Genomic DNA, 19,431 nt, shown 5'->3' with positions numbered 1-19,431 from the left:
TCGGAGACCGTAAGGAACTTTCTCCAACTCAGAGATAGAACGTGGGGGAGGGATCGGGACCCGAACGTGCTGATGCCCAAGCCCGGCTTTGCCCTCAGCCCCTGAGCCCACGGCGGGCAGGAGGGGGCTTACCTCCAGTGGCGGCTTTTCTGATCATCATATTTGCCTGCAAAAAAGGAAGGAAATGTTGGGACAAGGGGTTTAGATGAACAAGGAGCTCTCCAAGAACGTGGTCAGGCGGGATGAACGCCCCAGGCTCCAGCAGATGTACCTTCTCTAGTCCTTCATTCACATATGAAAATGTCACGAGAATGGGCTCAACTGTTAGTCTCCGAAGGCCTTGTTGAAGATATTCTCTGAAATGCAACATGGAAAAGGCAGTGGAGGTGGGCGTGGCCCTCCCCCCGTCACTCTGCGTGGACGTGCAAGGACGCAGGTGCATCTCACATGCAGACAGGGCTCCGCTGTCCCCATGGGCTCGACCTGGTTTGCTGGGTTCATCCCTGACCCACAGCACCCAGCACCCAGCCCCAGGGGCCCTGCCTCTGACCATCCACTCCACAGTGGGGGCATCCCTGCATGTGCAGCTGCGAGGCAGCACTCACGAGGGACCAGTGTTTCCGTGGAACTCCTGGGGGTCCCCCGGCAGGTGGCCCATTGGAGGCTGAGTTTGGAAAAGCTCATCCTGCTTCTCCACTGCCCACCCCCTCCTCTGTTCAGCAGCCCCCTGTGCGGGGGGGTGGACTCAGTGCCACTAGATGCTTGTGTCAGTGCCAGAGGAAGCAGCAAATAGGCCTGAGAGGGTTCCTGGGCTGCTGCGGGAGAAAGGCCAAAACCTGGGAGGAGCATGGGCTGTGAGCAGAGGGCGGGGCAGTGGGGGCGACCTCACAGGCCCGCCCAGCCCAGGAGGTGGGGCTGGGACCCCTGGAGGCTGGTGTGCAGGCTCCGCCTCCCTGGGCAAGCCCCTCCTCTTGCAGGTGCCTCTTCCCGTAGGAAACCCCCCAATCTCACTGTCCTGACAGCCCAGCTGGGGCCGCCCAGCCCCTGTGCTCTAGCCTTTGCCCGCACAGCAGACCCTCCAGGACACTGCACCCACCACCCATGGCCACACGCTCTCCACACCCCCCCAGGGGGTCAGGCTCCCTCTGCTCCCAGGCCCAGGGCCCCTTCAGGCCCCACCCCATCCCTCTGCCCACCCCTCCTCAGCTCGGGCAGGAAGCACCTGTGGGAGCACCAGTCCCAGGCCGCCCCAGCTCTGCTCTAGGCCACACGCCCCCAGGGTTGCTGCTTGAGGACTCGGGGCTCCCTGCACGTGTCCCTCCTGCACGGCTCCCACAGCCTCCTGCCTGGGGGGGCCTTCCTGGCCCAGGCATGCTCCCCCTGGACACCACAGCCCCACCCAGGGGCCTTCCAAGACTTGCTTCCTCCCACCTCCAAACCCACAGGACACCCACTCCCCCTCCACGCTCTCACCCCTGCCCAGAGCATCAGCCCTGGCAGCTCCTCCCGGAGCACCATGGGGAGGCCTGGCCCCCCCGGTGCCCCCTCTCGGGTGCTGCCTCCTGCTTCCCCTGCTGCCCTGGCTTCCTTCCAAGGTGCGGGCAGCACGCTCTGCTCCACCCGTAGGCACCACCCACAGGATGACATATCCCCAGGTCTCATTTGGGCTCCCCACTCGGCATGGGGCCCCAGCGCTGTTGTCCCCAAGTGCCTGGACCCTGCATCCACCAGGCACTTCCCCAGCCCCACCCCCAGGCATTGTGACTCCATTCAGGCCACTGCATGCCCCCAGCTGTGCCCGCCCCATGCCCACAGGACCCTGCCCTTGGGCTCCTCTTTTTGACCCACTCTGGCTTCCCCGGACCCTTCGCTCCAGAACCCTGACTGCCCCCATTGTCCCGCCTGGCACTGGGGCTCACTCCTCACTGCCCTGCGGGGCCTCTGGGTCCACCGAGGGCGTCCAGGGGTCTTACTCGTCTGAGGTGAGGTCCATGGACACGTAGCCTCGAGAGTCGAATGTGATGAAGCAAATCCGCATTTTTGGGCTGCGAGGAAGTGCCCACTTGTGAGAGGCCACTCACAGCTGGAAGCCGCACACCCAGGCAGCCAGGCTGGGCCACAGCCCAGCTGCCCCCTCCCTACCGCATCTCACGTTTGAGCCCACTTCCCACCAGGCAGTGCCGACAACTTGAGTGAAGGATTTGGAGGCTTCACGCAAGAGCAGGTGCCAGGATAGCATTCTGGCCACCCCTAGAGCACACACCCCAGAAGATGCATGTGCACACCTGCACACACCTGCACACACCTGCACCTGCATCTCTGAGGCATCTCCCTTCTACTGTGATATTCTTGCAGCTCTGTCCCTCCTTCCTCTCCCCCATCTCCCCTCCTCCCTCCTCCACCAATTAGCCCCCTCTGGGGAGTTGGTCACCACCTCCCTGTCTTGGCCATGGACGGTCTTTACTGAGCTCCCCCCCACTTGGCACCACCCCTCGGTCACCACAGGGGGCATCCACTGGCATCTGTTCATGTGTCCTCTGCTCTGGCTCAGAGCACTGGGCTTGGGGCTCCCACCCAAGGGACGTGAAGGCCCCTAGAGGCTCCAAGGGATGTGTTCTCTGCCTGGCCAGGGCCAAGCTCCCACAGCCCAAGGGGCCTGCAGCTCGGAGAAGCCTTACTTCTTTAAAGTATTTGCAATGTCAGCAACGAAGTTGCAGATGCTCTTCCAGTTTTTCCCCACAAATGTCGACCTGAGGACAAGAGGGCATGGGTCAGGGGGACGAGGTGCCCTGTTGGGCAAGAGGGCAAGGAGAGTTTCTACCTGTCCCCCAATTCCAGCAGCCTCTCTAACAGGCACCTCCCTCCCGCACACAGCCTTGGAGAGCAACAGCCCTCAGGCCCCATGGCACATCTGGTGAGCAGGGCAGGGGGTGCCCCCAACCCATTTGCCCAGGTCAGAGGAGCTTCCTGGACCAGGGCCTTCCAGTGCTGAAGCCGAGTCAGCCCCAGGCAGACAGAGGTGTGCACCCTGGAGGGGCCGAGAGGGCCAGGATGGGGGCGATGGATTGGCTGGCTGAGCCCATCAGGTGCTGACCAGCAGGGAAAGCCACAGGCCCTCCCACCCACACTTTCAGGTACTTTCTCCCTCTGAGTAAATGGAGAAGCTTCTCCAGGTTGTGTTCAGTGCCTGGAAGAAGTGAGGTGGTTGGAGGAGGCTGAGGCCCCTTCTGGCCAGGTGGGAAGCTGCTTGTGTCTACGTATCTCCCCTGGGTTCAAGGTCTTTGCACATCCACAGATCTGTTGTGTACAGCTTTGTGGAGCTGGGCATGACTCAGGTTATGGAGGGAAGTGGCAGGTGCCTGGGTTCCTTGCAGGCCTGCAGTCTGAAGGCCTGCAGAGGTAAGTCATGGGGGCAAGGCTGGCCCCAGGCCTCCTTGTTCCCTGCTGGCTCTCTCCCTGGATCTGGGACCACTCAAGTCTCCCCTAAGTCATGCATCAGAGGGACCAACCCACAGGGAGGCCCTTCCTTTCCCTTCCAGCAGTTAATGTACCTTTGGGCAGTTTGGAGCTCTGTATCCCATAAAAAACATGTTCTGAAACTAAATCCATTACTCTGGGTATGAACCCTTGAGGATAAGGACTTTGATGAGGTTGCCTTAGATAGTATGTGGTCCACGATGGGTCCTAATACTGTTACTGAAGACCTTATAGGTAAGGTCACAGAGAAAAAGCCACAGAGGGAGCAGCTGGAAGGTAAAAGTCAACAGAGCCCAGAAGAGAAGGGGGAGACCAGGAGAGGCTGCCATGTGCATTGCATCATGACGTAGGGGCTCAGGACCTAAGACCTAAACAGCCTGCCCTGGGAGGCCAGTCTTTGGGAAGAAAGCATTATCTTGGCTTGGACCTCTCTCAGCATCAAAACTGTGAGCCAATAAATTTTTTTGTCTTTATTTATTTTTCAATATTAAATTAAAAAAATATGAGGTCCCCATATACCCCCCACCCCCCTTACCCCACTCCTCCTACAACAACCTCCTCCAACATCATGGGACACTCGCTGCACTCGGCGAACTCATCTCTGAGCACTGCTGCACCACATGGTCGATGGTCCACATTTAAGTCCATACTCTCCCCCAGTCCACCCAGTGGGCCATGGGAGAACACACAATGTCCAGTAACTGTCCCTGCAGTATCACCCAGGACAACTCCAAGTCCTGAAAATGCCCCCACATCACATCTCTTCTTCCCACTCCCCACCCCCAGCAGCCACCATGGCCACTTTCTCCACCTCAATGCCACATTTACTTCCATCACTAATCACAATTCCAGAATAGAGCATCAGCAAGTCCTCTTTAATCCATACTCCACTCCTCCATCCTGTGGACCCTGGGATGGTTATGTCCACTCCACCTCTGTATCAAGAAGGGGCTTAGCTTCCACTTGGATGATGGATACAGTTCTCCTGTTTGCAGTTGTAGGCTCTCTTGGCTCCCTGGTGTGGTGGTTGACCTTCTTCACCTCCCTGTTAGCTGGCTTTTTGTTTAATCCAACCCACTGTATGGTATTTGCTTTAGCAATGAGGAAACTAAAACAATTCTCAATGTCCTGTTTACAGACATTGCTATACACCCAAGAGCAACCTTCTCCTCCCCTCCCTCCTTACTGCCTCCTCTAGGCTGTGTCTAAAATGGTCAGCAGGGCAGTGCTCCAGGGTGTATTCACCAAATGCAATGAATGTGCCTTACTGATAAAAGAGGATGTTGATGTGGGAGGAGCGGGGGTGGGGGGTGGGGAGTGGAGTATATGGGAACTTGCGTTTTTTAACGTAAGAGTTGTGTGATGTATTTATCTTTTTTAAAAAAATTTTAAATAAGTAAAACTGCCAGCAGACAATGAGGAAACTAAGGACAGATGGTTCTAATGATATCAGGATTATCATTTATGGGGTATTTATATCCCAGGCACTTTTTATGCATGACTTCCAATTCCAGGACAACCTGATGACCCAGTGTTACTATCATTTCACAGATGGGATAACTGAGGGTCAGGCAGGTCAAGTCGTTGGCAACACTTTCTGGGGCTAGCATGGATAAGAACCCATCTCCAATCACAAAGCACCTGCTCTGCTCGTTGCAGGAGGTGCAGGCACTCTGGGTCCTATCTAGCATTGGACAACTTCTGGACTTCAAAGCTCTAGCTTCTGAAAAGGCACCCACAGTACAGACTTTACCCTTGGCAGCCCACAGGAAAAAGTACAAGGTCCCTCCTTTTCCTAGCTAATGCTAACACTTCTCTCTACTCTTCTCTTCTTGCCCTGAGTGAAAAGGCCCCTCCAAAGAATTACAATTACAAGAATATTTATAGGAAGCAAGAGTCGTCAACTCACACACAACATCTAGGAAAGTTCCCAGTTTGAGATGATTTTGAAGGAGGGTCTAGACTACAAAAAGAAAGCAAGGGCTTATGGCCAGTAGAATGAGTCACAGGATACCCAAAGACTGGAGAAGGACACAGTGTGGAATAGCAAAAAGCTTCTGGCACAACGAGCTGCAATAGTGTTTTTGTGCCCCCCTTTTAGATGAGAATGGACAAAGATGGTCAGACACTCGAGGAACACCTCAGCTCTTAAAATTTGTGACCAAAATATCAGTACCTACAGCAACAACCAGAAAAATTCAGAAGAATTAGTGAGCAGGATAAAATGTAAAAATTCTGCAATTCATAGTCTCAGAGAATTAAGAGAATATCTATGAAAAAATTGGGAAGCTAGTTATATAAGAGGGAAGCTTCTACATAATCAGAAAACATGGGAAACTAAAAGATCCCTGAAGTAACAAGATAAAAATAAACATAACAAATAATTAAAAACTAAATAACACCATAATAAATAGCTCAGCTATAAACAATACTTATATTGTAATGGCAAAGTAAGCAATAAATATTTAGTATGAAATTATTTAACTCTGTTGGGAAAATGGAAGAGGTCAAGAGATAATATGTAAACTTTAACAAGAAACTGCACTCAGTACAACCATGTTATCAGAATAATGTGCAACATGCTCACAAAAGAAGAGGTTTTGCAAGTGGCTGCTTCTGGAGGGTAGGAGTGGAGGTCAGGAGATGGGAGGTTAATTTTCAGTTTCGATGGGGCCATTCCTGCAGGGTATGAAAATGTTGGTCCATGCAAGGAAACCTGACCTAAAATTCAGAGTTATCTTCACAGTGTCTCCATAAAGAATGTGTCCCTGGGCACTGGACATGTGTGAGTGGAGGCAGATTACCAGTGCAGTTCTATTCCCAGGTGGAGATTGAGCCTGATGACCTGTGAGGTCACTAACCACTCTCTGAGCTGTGAATCCTGAAACCAAGCAGCAAACAAGAAAGGGTGGAAAAAATATGTTTCAGCATCAAGCCTGTACCTTCCTCCTGATCTTCCCACTGCCTGAATATACTGAGGTCAGACCACAAAAGCCACATGGGGCCATTGGCCTGCAAGGGCATCCAGTGAGCCACTAGGTCTCAAGCATCTTGGGGAGAGGCCCCAACATTTGGCTACTAGGACCATCTGGAGCAGGCTGATGCTTCTTGGACAGTGAGATGACAACTCCCAGCAGGAAGTGGTGGAGGGCATGAGTGCCAGAGGAAAGGACAGGAGGCTGCAGGTGGGACCAGGCATCCCATCCAGCCTTTGAGCACCCTGGAATGCCCTTTATTCCACACCTGCACATCAGCCACAGGTGCCTCCTTATGGACTTGTGAGGGGTCCTGAGAAGGTGAAAACAAGAGAACCTGGATGGCCCTCTGAAAGGGAGAGCACAGATTAACTGCTGCCTTGCCTGGCTCTATTCATCCTTGTGCATCTGCTGCCTTCCTAAGGTCAGTTCCTGGAACTGACTTAATCCAGCAGTACACCAAGATCTCAAGGATGCTGAGAAAGGGGGTACAAGTCACAGCCAAGGCTGTAGGGAAGCTGTGCGGCAGCCTATTTTGTGGGTTGAAAGAATTTTGTTGGAAGACTCCAGGCTCACTGCCTCGGGCCATTGGCTAGATCTCTGCTGTAACACTGGCTCAGGCCTGGTGTGAACTGGGGGGCCCAGGCTGCAGCTCCCTGAGGCAAGCTGTGTGACATCTCAAAAAAAAGATGGCCCAAGTGCATGTCACAAGCCAAAGGGAGATGAAGGGACACTCGGAGATGCCCAGGAGAGGAGCAGGACAGGCAGGACCTCTCCCCTTTTGGAAGAGAATTTAGGACAGGTTCTAGATCTGTCATCAGCCTATCAGAAGCCGCTTCTCAACCATCTACTCCAGGTCCAAGAAAGAATTAACCAGCTGAAATACTTTGGCCTTCCTTCAGTTAAACCCCCCCCCCCAAATTTGGCTGCAAACCCCAGAGATGAAGAAGTGACAGGACAGTCCAAATCCAAGGCACTCATGGGGAGGCTGCACACAGAGCTGGTTAAGAAAGAACCGAGGGATTTTGCATCCTGACCTCAAGATCTCTAAGCATGGAGAGGGGCGGGCCTGGCTCATGTCCCACAGAGCCTGGCCTGGAACCCAGGTCGGGACGCCTGGCATGTGCTCTGAGGCCTGGGTGCTGCCAGAAAAGAGCCATGTTGCGGGCAGACAAAGGGTGTGGGTGGGTACTGTGGGTTCTACAGAGAGTGGAGGCCGGTGGAGGCGGCCCTGGATGTCCCTTCCCACCTCCCTTGCCTGTGGGGCTATCCCCCCACCAGGGGGCTTTGGCGTGGGCCCTGGAACGTCAAAGGCTATCCCAGCTGCAGGGATCTTGGCTGACAGCTGAGGACAGGCACAGCCAACCCAGCAGAGACCCAGGCGAGGGCTTCCTCACTCAACCTGAGCCTTTCCTTTTCTGCAAAAAGAATTGAGAGTGGTCCTGCCTCGTTCTGGTAGAAACCTGGAAGGGTAAAGCTGCAACTGAGAAGGAACATTCCTTCCTTCTTCCCAGGGTCGAGGCACCAGGCAGCGTTCCTCCAGTGTTGCCATCCAGCCTGATGGAGGCGGGGCTGGAGACCGAGGAGGAATGTCAGTGTGTGGCTCTGACTCAAGGCCCCCAGAGCAGAAAGCCAGTCAGGGACCCTCAGGGACTGCAGCATGCCATCAGCAGAACACTGGAGACTATGGGAAGAGCATGTCCTTGATCAGGCCTTAGTGTGGGACTTCAAAACCCATGAGCCAATAAAAGGCTCTTCTAAGCTGACTCATTGTGTGCCTCAACAGTGTCAGCAAACCAAGACAGTTTTTGGTACTGGGAGTGGGGTGCTGCTTTTAAAATTATCTAAACATATGGAAGTGGCTTTAGAATTGGATAATGGGTGAGGGTTGGAAGAATGTGAAGCACTTGATTTAAAAAAAAAAAAAGCCTAGATTACTTTGAAGAGAAGATTGGTAGAAAACTGTATATTGGTGGGCTGTGGCACTGGTGCCAGAAGCAGCGTTTTCTGGAGGCTTTGCATTACTGGGAAATTCATAAGCCCTGAGCGGCCTATCCGGGGGTTAACAGGACAGGAGGCCTTTGCAGACTGATTTGGGGAGACAAATAGGAGTTTTATTGCTAAGCGGGGGAATTTTTGATTGCGGACACAAATAATAGCACTTCTGCCTAGAGCCCCGGCGCCCCCAAGCCTGGCTGCTGATCTGCAGTGGACTTAAATTGATAGCAATAAAGAGACGTCACCAGGGTCTGGCAGGGTGGGAGACATCTGGAAGCTGATTAGGGGAATATTTTGTGAAGCGTGGGAATTTCGGTTTTGGACTGTTATCAGCGTTTCCAGCTGGAGCCCCATCCCCGGGCCTGGCTATTGATCTGTGTCATTAAATTGGCTGCAGTGTAGAGGTGCCCCCAGGAGGCTGTTCTGGGGGTTTACAGGGTGGGAGGAGTCCTGAAGTCAAATTGATGATACATCCACAGAATAGACCCCAGTGAGTGAGTGAATTGTGGGGTTCAGACACACAGGATAGTTTGTGGATGTGACCTCACCCATAGGGCTGGCACCCAGCTGTGGGGATCCCTGAAGGCTGTGTTGTACTGCAGTGCTCCCAGGCTCTCTGTTAACTGGACTTGAAGTTGCCAGGTCTGAGTCCCCTAAACCCTGGTGGCCCACAACCCAGAGACTCACATCTCTTGAGTCTTCAATATCTCAGACTTTCCATCCCTGAATCCATCATGCCCTGAGGTCCATCTGAAGTCCTTGAATGTCCTAGCCCTCAACGTTTGTGTTTTTTCTTTTTTGTTTTGTTTTGTGTTTATATTTATTTTATTTTATTTTTTATTTTTTTAATGTCCTGATTGCTAACATTGCATTATTCTCTAGTCTTTTCTCACAGCATATCCCCCAAAGTCTTTTTTTTTCAGTTATTTAGGGTTTTTTGTTGTTGTTGTTGTTGCTGTTGTGGTTGGTGTATATCTTTTTTTCCTTTTCCCTACCTGTTCCCTGCCCTTTACCCACCCCCTTTTTCTATCTTCCTTTCTTCTCTTTTTTTTTTCTCTCTCTCTTGTCCCTCATTTTCTTCTTATTTTATTTTATCTTAATTATACAATAGGTGCTGCAGGGAACACCTCACATTTGCTGGGTTTCCTCATTCTCCACTGCCTCATTTCTGTGTGAATTTATTTTGGCTACCTACACTACAACCTTTCCCCTACATCTTGATATCCTCCATCATCTACTGTCTCTCCTATATTCCACCTCCCTTTCTTTGATTCACAAAGTGTCTAACTAAATTTCTAATACCTTTGTTTTGTTTTCTGTCTGTTATCCACTCTTGAAACTATTGCCTTTCTTTTCTCTTTCCCTCTTTCACAAAAATACTAGCTTTTTAATTATACCACATTCCTCCCATATTCAGTCAACTACCTCATTATAGGTACTCTACCTCCTGCTATAACTCTACACAACTTACATGAATCTAATATCCATCCTCCCAGATCTCATATTGTTGCTCTGTTAACATTTATCACCAATACTACTTTACGCTTTTTCCTTGCTTACATAATTGCCTTTCCCTGGCCCTAATACTTTCCTTTAAAGTGAACTCAACCAGCAATAAGAAATTAGAATAAGAAGAACAAAGTGACAAAGAGAAGATATAACACTTATGCAAAAACAACAGCTAATTAATCCCCAAGACTAGACAAAGAAGCTAAGGAACTGATTAAACCTGTCAAGATAAAATGACCAGACAGCAACAAAAACTACAAACCAAAACAGTAATCAGGAAAACATGGCTGAATCCAGTGAATAAACTAAAAATCAGGAAGGGGAGCAGAACTTCGCACAAGTAATTAAAGATCTCAGAACATTTATCACTGACAAATTTAATGAAGTAAAGGAAGAGGTTAACAACATGAAGACAACACTTGGAGGGGAAATTGCAGACATATGCAAAAAGATAACAGATATGATGAGAATGAACACCACAGTTCAAGAAATCAAAACAACTTGCAGCAAATATCAGCAAACTAGAAGAGGCAGAGAAGAGAATTAGTGATGTGGAAGACAGTACATCAGAAATCAAACAGATAGTAGAATTGGTTGATAAAAAGATAGAAAAAATCCAGCTAGGACTTAGGGACCTGAATGATAATACAAAATGCTCAGACATACGTATTATAGGCATCCCAGAAGGAGAAGAGAAGGGAAAGGGGTCAGAAGGAGTGTTGCAGGAAATAATGGCTGAAAACTTCCCAAATCTCCTGAAAGCGAGACAGATGTACATATCCAAGAAGCACAGCGTACCCCAATCATCATAAACCCCAACAGGCCCACCCCAAGACATATACTTGTCAAATTATCCAACGCTCAAGATAAAGAGAAAATTCTAAAAGCAGCAAGAGAAAAGAAAACCATCACATACAAGGGAAGCTCCATAAGATTAAGTGCTGATTTCTCATCTGAAACCATGGAGGCAAGGAGGCAGTGGTATGATATAGTCAAGGAACTAAAGGAAAAAAATTTCCAACCGAGAACACTCTACCAGCTAAACTAGCATTCAAAAATGATGGAGAGTTCAAAATATTCACAGATAAACAGAAACTGAAAGAGTATGCCAACAAGAAACCTCCCCTTCAAGAAATTCTAAAGGGAGTTCTGCAGGAAGAAAGGAAAAAACAGGACAGGCAGAGTTAGAGGAGAGTGTAAGAGCAACAAAAAAGACAAAAAGAGAAGGGGGGAAAAAAGCAAACAAAATATGACAAACACAAGTCCAATCAAAATATGGCTAACACAAATAATTCCTGGAAAGTAATAACACTGAATGTCAATGGATTAAACTCACCTATCAAAAGATTCAGACTGAGACATTGGATAAGGGAATATGACCCATCTATATGCTGTCTACAAGAGACACATCTTAGACCCAGAGACTCATGGAGGCTGAAAGTGAATGGTTGGAAAACAATCATACAAGCAAACAATAACCCAAAAAAAGCCAGGAGTAGTTATATTAATATCAGACAACATAGACTTTAAATGCAAAACAATTGTGAGAGGCAAAGAAGGATACTACATTTTAGTGAAAGGGACCATTTGTCAACAAGATCGAACAATCATAAATATTTATGCTCCTAACAAGGGCGCCTCTAAATACATGAGGCAAACACTGGAAAAACTAAGTGAAAGAATAGATGCATCTACAATTATAGTGGGGATTTTAATACACCACTATCAACTCTGGACAGAACATCTCAAAAGAGAATCACTAAAGAAACAAAATATTTTAACAGTATATTAGAGGAGCTGGATCTAATAGACATATATAGATCATTACAGCCAAACACAGCAGGATATACATTTTTTTTAGCACACACGGATCATTCTCCAAGATAGACCATATGCTAGGCCACAAAGAAAGGCTTAATGAATTCAGAAAGATCAAAATCATACAAAATAATATCTCTGACCACAGTGGAGTGAAGCTGGAAATTTGCAGGGGTCAGAGGCCCGGATTTCACACCATGATTTGGAAATTAAACAGCACACTCTTCAAAAAAACAGTGGGTCAAAGAGGAAATCTCAAAAGAAATCAATGACTACCTTGAAACAAATTATAATGGTAACACAACATACCAAAATTTATGGGATGCAGCAAAAGCAGTACTGAGAGGGAAATTTATAGCCATAAATTCATATATCAAAAAAGAAGAAAGAGCAAAAATTGAAGAACTAACTGCACATTTGGAGGAATTACAAAAAAAAAACAAAAACAAAATAATCCAACAGAAAGAAGAAGGAAGGAAATAACAAAGATAAGAGCAGAACTAAGTGAAATAGAAAATAAAGCACTTGAAAAGATACACAAGACCAAGAGCTGGTTTTTTGAGAAGATGAACAAAATTGACAAACCTTTAGCGAGACTAACAAAGAAAAAAAGAGAAGATGCAAATACACAAAATAAGAAATGAGAAAGGAGATATCACCACTGGCCTCACAGAAATAAAGACTATCATAAGAGGATACTTTGAAAAACTATATTCCAACAAAAATGACAATTCAGAGGGAATGGACAAATTCCTAGAAACATATAAGCAGCCCATATTGATGAAAGAAGAAATTGATGATCTCAACAAACCAATCACAAGTAAAGAGATAGAATCAGTCATTAAAAACCTCCCAACTAAGAAGAGCCCAGGGCCAGACGGCTTCACAGGTGAACTCTACAAAACATTTCGGAAAGAACTAACACCAATCCTGCTGAAACTATTCCAAAAAATCGAAACAGAAGGAACATTGCCTAACTCCTTCTATGATGCCAACATTACCCTAGTACCAAAGCCAAACAAAGACACCACAAGAAAGGAAAATTACAGACCAATTTCTCTAATGAACCTAGACACAAAAATACTTAACAAAATACTTGCTAAACATATTTGACAACACATTAAATGAATTACACACCACAACCAAGTGGGATTCATTCCAGGTATGCAAGGGTGGTTCAACATAAGAAAATCAATCAATGTAATACACCATATAAAGAGATTGAAGGAAAAAAATCACATGATTATATCTATAGATGCAGAAAAAGCATTTGACAAAATACAGCACCTTTTCCTGATAAAAACACTCCAAAAGATCGGAATACAAGGAAATTTTTTGAACATGATAAAGAGTATATATGAAAAACCTACAGCCAACATTGTTTACAATGGAGAAATCCTAAAATTCTTCCCTCTAAACTCAGGAACAAGACAAGGATGCCCATTGTCTCCTCTTCTAATTAATGTTGTCTTAGAAGTACTTGCTCGAGCACTGAGGCAAGAACCAGATATAAAAGGCATTCAAATTGGAAAGGAAGAAGTCAAAATTTCATTATTTGCAGATGACATGATCCTATACATAGAAAACCCTGAGAGATCTACAACAAAGCTTCTAGAACTCATAAATGAATTTAGTAAAGTTGCAGGTTATAAGAGCAATGTGCAAAAATCAGTAGCATTTCTTACACCAATAATGAGCAAGCTCAGGAGGAAATCAAGAAACAAATGTCATTTACAATAGTAAATTAAAAAAATCAAATATTTAGGAATAAATTGAACTAAAGATGTAAAAAACTTATACACTGAGAACTACACAAGACTGTTCAAGGAAATCAAAGAAGACCTAAATAAATGGAAGAATATTCCTTGTTCATAGATAGGAAGACTAAATATTATTAAGATGTTTATCCTACCAAAACTGATCTACACATTCAATGCAATCTCAATAAAAATCAACACAGCCTTCTTTAAGGAACTACAAAAACTAACTATGAAATTTATTTGGAAAGGAAAGAGGCCCCGGATAACCAAAGACATATTGAAAAAGAAAAATGAAATTGGAGGAATCACACTACCTGACGTCAAAACATACTACAAAGCTACAGTAGTGAAAACAGCATGGTATTGGCATAAGGAGAGACACACAGACCAATGGAATCGAATTGAAAGTTCTGATATAGAACCTCATGTATATAGGCATATAATATTCGATAAAGCCACCAAGCCCTCTCAACTGGGAGAGAATGGCCTATTCAACAAATGGTGCCTGGAGAACTGGATATCCATATGTAGAAGAATGAAAGAGGATTACCATCTCACATCTTATACAAAGATCAATTCAAGATGGATCAAAGACCTAAATATAAGAGCCAAGACCATAAACACCTTGGAAAGCAATGTAGGGAAACATCTACAGGACCTTGTAATAGGAAATGGCTTCATGAATATCACACCAAAAGCACAAGCAGCAAAAGAACAAATAGATAAATGGGACTTCCTCAAAATTAAAGCCTTCTGCACCTCAAAGAAGTTTGTCAAGAAAGTAAAAAGGGAACCCACACAATGGGAGAAAATATTTGGCAACCATATATCTGATAAGAGACTTATAACTTGCATATATAAAGAACTCATATATCTTGAAAATCAAAAGATAAACAATCCATTTAAAAAATGGGAAAAAGATTTAAACAGACACTTCTCCAAAGAAGAAATACAAATGGCTAAAAAGCACATGAAAAAATGTTCCAAATCTCTAACTATCTGGGAAATGCAAATCAGAACTACAATGAGATACCATCTTACTCCCATAAGATTGGCAGCTATGAAAAAAAAAACAGAAGAATACAAATGCTGGAGAGGATGTGAAAAAATGGGAACACTCATCCACCGCTGGTGGGAATGCAGAAGGATACAACCATTCTGGAGGACAGTCTGGTGGTTTCTCAAAAAACTAACCATAGATTTGCCATAGGACCCAGCAATACCACTGCTGGGTATATACCCAGCAGAACTGAAAACAAGGACACAAACCAATATATGCACACCAATGTTCATAGCAGCATTGTTCACTATCACCAAAAGTTGGAATCAACCCAAATGCCTATCAACAGATGAGTGGATCAATAAAATGTGGTATATACACACAATGGAATACTACTTGGCTGTAAGAACAAATACACTACAAACACATGTGATAACATGGATGAATCTTGAGAACCTTATGTTGAGTGAAGCAACCCAGGCATTGAAGGACAAATACTACATAACCTCAATGATATGAAATAAGCAACCTGCCTCAGAGAGCTAGAGACTGGAAGATAGGCTTACAAGAAATCGGGGGGTGGAGGAAGGATGTGAGCCGACATCTGCAGGGGTGGAATCTATGATGAGCTGGCAGTAAGTATGAGCACAAAGAAGAGATAAAATGGGGGCAAGGGGTTGCCTTTGGGTGGGGCTTTGTGGGTTTGATGGGGGCTGGGGATTGGCAGATGGGTAATATTGCCCAAAAAATTGGGGGAAGGGAAGGGCAACATACGAACATAGGAGAGTGTCAGGTGTTGGTTGAGAGTAAAATGCTTAGAAAAGCATATCAAAATATAATTAGGAGGGTTACCTGTTTAGGATGCTCGGAGGGGATGGTCTGACACGGGACGGACTCCTGGGGAATGTCTGAATGCTCATTTTGCCAGGGTGGGTTGTACCATTGGGTAGAGACCCAAGTAGTGAGAGTGGGGGTGGACCCACATCCTGAGGAGGACCAATGCCATCAAAAAAGAAGGAACTGTATCTCTGGAGAGAAAGGGTGGCTCCCAGGGCATTAGGGCAGTTGAGCAAGTCAGGCCCTGAACACTGTTGCAAGTATCTCTGGACGTGGCTCCTCGGGAAATGGAGATTGGCTGTCACTGTGGGCCCCAAGGGGAGGGGAAAATCGATGTTGAATGGATGGAACCAAGGTAAATGTGAGGGTAAGAGAGGAGTTTCATGAGAGTACACAGGGATGGATATAAAACATGTAATATTACACCAAAAACATATAGGGGACGACAGACTAATAATATAAACCATAATGTAAAACATAGGATAACTAAAAATTTAGAAAACTGTATATCCTAAAGCATGGACCACAATGTAAGCACAGATGTCACCTTGTTTGAAAGCTATTGTCTCAGAGTCTGTACATCAGTTTAAGTAAATATGATATGAATGTTATAAGATTATCGCTGTGGAAAGGAAAAGGTTTTATGGTGGTTGTGTGGGAGTACTGTATATTGTATATATGAATTACTGTGATCTAAGGCTCTTGTGAAGAGAAGCTCAATAATTAGGAAAAAAGAAAAGAAAAAGATAGGATGTAGAATTTTTCCAAATCAATACGTATTCTATATCTAACCTTTAAACTCATCGCTATGTTCCATTTTACTATTAAGGGAACCTGACATTATATTGGGCTTCACTTTTCAGGAAGTTTTGGATCACAGAGTGGTTCAACAATGGCAGCAAAGGAATACTGGTATGGGATGTTATTGACAGGCGATATATGGCTGACAGGGAGTTATACAGGGCATATGTCCAGGGTGCATGGTAATGTTTGGATATACTCATAGTAGAAACAATTAAAAACAACACCTAGAGGATACTGGGTTACTGGCTGGGGGGGGCTCTTTCATGGTCCCTAGGGGAGCAGCAGCAGTCCCCCATGTGCAACAGTAAGGACCAGGAAGGAATGAGGGTCCAACAGTGTGCCCCTGATACTAATGACTATGCTTGTGAGCCTATACGCCTGAAATAAGAACAAGGCCTAGAGCAGCACTGTGTTTAGGAGTTTCCTCCTGACAGCCTTCATGTTACTCAATTGTGGCCAGTCTTGAAGCCAAACTCAGCATGTAAATGCAATGCATTCCCCCCAGCGTGGGACATGACACCTGGGGATGAGCCTCCCTGGCACCGAGGGATCACTACCAAGTACCAGTTGATTATACAACTAGAAAATGACCTTGAATTAAAGGTTCAATGCAGACCAGCAGAATATCCCTGTCTACATATAATAACAGGAGTTTAAAATGCTGTTTCACCTAAATTAAGGGGGAAATGGAAAGGACAAGTGAGTTTATATGGCTATGAGTCTCTAAAAAAGAGTCTGGAGCTTGTCAGAAGGATTGCCCTTATGCACACCTGAGCAGAGCCTCAAAGACAGATAAAGTAGATACAACCTCAGGTATTGGTCCTTTTGAGGGCTAAAGAGACCCACAGGTTCTATGGTCATGGCAGCTGGGTTTCACTGCCATGCCAGTTGACCCTTCTTTGGAGCTGGTGTTTCTGCGTGATGGAGCTGGACTCAGATGGGATCTCTTTTCACAAGACTTTCATGCTACTTTACTGGAATTGTAGTTGGTACTGGGGTTTAAGATATATCTAGGGGATTTGAATCTCTGGACTGACAACATGATAGCCAGGCCCGGACCTCAACAGACTTCAGCTCCTACACTCTGATTTATTGGACTTACTCCACTCAGCTAACATGGAGTTGAAGAATGTCAACCACCACACCACGGAGCCTAGAGTACCTACAACTGACATAGATGTGGAATGGACACAACCAAGCCAAGGTCCACAGGAAGGAGGAATACAGTAAGGATCAGAGTGGACTTAATGATAGTCTATTCATGAACTATTGTGGTTAATAATCGAGAAAATGTGGCATTGATGTGGAAAAAGTGGTCATGGTGGCTGCTGGATGTGAGGAAGGGGAGGAAGAGAAGAGATGTGGATGCATTCTCGGGACTTGGAGTTGTCCTGGGTGGTGCCCCAGGGACAATTGCCGGATGTTGTATGTCCTCCCATGGCCGACTGGATGGAACGAGGGAAAGTGTGGGCTATGGTGTGGAACACGGGACATGGGGTGCTGAGATACCTGGAGATGTACTCACCAGACACAATAGATGTGACATGATTATGGGGGAGAGTGTTATTGGGGGTCGAGTGGTGGGGTGGGGGTGGTGGGGGCAAATGGGGACCTCATATTTTTTAATGTAATATCTTTTTAAAAATGAATACATTGAGTAGAATTTGGAAAAAAAAGAATTAAACAAAAAAAAAGAAAAGTGTATATTAAAAGTAAATTGTATACAGTTTCTATTTGGTTTGAGCCTAAAGTTTTGGTAATGAAGGGTGGCGATGGTTGCACTGCATTGTGAATGTAATTAGCAACACTGATTCATAGCCCTGAATTACATTGTGAATGTGGTTAAAGGGGAAATGTCAGGTTGTATATGTGTTACTAGATTAAAATTTTTAAAGAAAACTTAGGACTGTACAACTCAGGCAGAGAACCATTGTAAACTATGGACTACAGTTTATAATACAATTATAAAAATGTCCTTTCATGAATTGTAACAAATGTAAAACACTAATGTAAGGTATTAATAATAGGGTGGTATATTTGAATTCTTTTTCTTGCATGATTTTTCTGTAAGTCTACAACTTTTCTAATAAAAAAAAGAAATTGGCAAGCAAGTGTTTCTGGTGAGGGTTCAGAAATAACTGAAAGGTGTATAGAAAGTTTCTATCAACTTAGAGAACACTTGTATTGCAATGAACATCATGTTCATAGAAATATGGACATCAAAAGTGCTTCTGGTGAGGCCTTAGGAGGAAATGTTGAATGTGTTCTTGGAAACTGGAAGAAAGGCAATCCTTATTATGTAGCAATGAACTTGGTGAAATTGTGTACCTAAGCTGGATGGAAGACAACACTTGTAAGTGAGCTCTTGGATGTTTAGCTAGGAAATTTCCAAGGTAAGTGTGGAAAATGCTGCCTGGTATCTCCTTGCTATTTTTAGCAAATTGAGGGAGGGAAAACAGGTCTAAAAGGAACGAGCTATTGATGCTTTGGAAAGTTCTCAGCAGATCAAGACAACACATTCTGATTAGGCATGGAAACAGCTCTATTAGGGCCCTCCCCGAGATATGAGAAAGGCAGCTCCCAAGAACACGGTCCCACAGGAGGCTTTGGTTGAACTGAAATTTGCAAAGATTAGGTGTATGACTCATGGATCCAACCAGCCCCCTCAGAGGAAGTCAGGCTTGAAAATGCATTTATCCAGGAAGGATCTGTGGGAAATCCTTTTGTCTAGTAGCATGGGCACTCTTGAACTGCATGCAAAACTGACAAGAATTTTGAGAACTTTTTGAGTACAGGCACTGCCAGCCTTGGCACAGAGGGTCAGAGATGGGACAAAATCAAGAAAAAATGACTGCAGAGGCAGAGCCATGGAAGCAGAAGTCTGGGCTAACTCTTCTCCTTTGCACTTCAGTCCTTGATTCCATCCTTCCTCCTTCATATCCATTCTCTCCACAGATGCCAAAGGCTCTTTTGAAAACACAAGTCTGACCCATCACACCTCTGATGAAGGCCTCCTTTCAATGACCCCCAAATGCCCTTGAGATGAAGAGCAAACCTTATTCATGGCCCCAGGTCCCCGCCATCTGGCCTGTCCTCTCCTCTCCCTCTTCCTTTCTCCCCCCACTTCCTTGAGCTCCAGGCCTGCCTAGACCACCTGACATCTGCTTTCTCTGGACCTCTGCACAGGCTTCACCCTCAGTATGGAGTCCCTTCCCTAGAAGTCAGAGGTGCCCTGGTCAAGGAAGTGGGCACA

The 19,431-nt window shown here is 45.9% G+C and overlaps 1 protein-coding gene across 1 annotated transcript in view; it reads right to left on the bottom strand.

Moving 5' to 3' along the window:
• LOC105746549 (anthrax toxin receptor 2-like) overlaps nucleotides 1-19,431 on the bottom strand; it is a 51,154-nt gene that overhangs the window by 21,312 nt on the left and 10,411 nt on the right. The window contains exons 2-5 of the mRNA XM_023590031.2: nucleotides 2,679-2,750; nucleotides 1,974-2,045; nucleotides 272-356; nucleotides 133-166 (exon numbers count right to left, since the gene is read on the bottom strand). Coding sequence (XP_023445799.2) covers nucleotides 133-166; nucleotides 272-356; nucleotides 1,974-2,045; nucleotides 2,679-2,750 — 263 coding nt within the window. The remainder of the gene's footprint in view (nucleotides 1-132; nucleotides 167-271; nucleotides 357-1,973; nucleotides 2,046-2,678; nucleotides 2,751-19,431) is intronic.

The sequence above is a fragment of the Dasypus novemcinctus genome, chromosome 6 (assembly GCF_030445035.2).
Source record: "Dasypus novemcinctus isolate mDasNov1 chromosome 6, mDasNov1.1.hap2, whole genome shotgun sequence".
Classification (NCBI taxonomy): Eukaryota; Metazoa; Chordata; class Mammalia; order Cingulata; family Dasypodidae; genus Dasypus; species Dasypus novemcinctus.
Note: the sequence above shows the minus strand (reverse complement) of the source record. Positions and strands in the feature narration are given on the sequence as shown.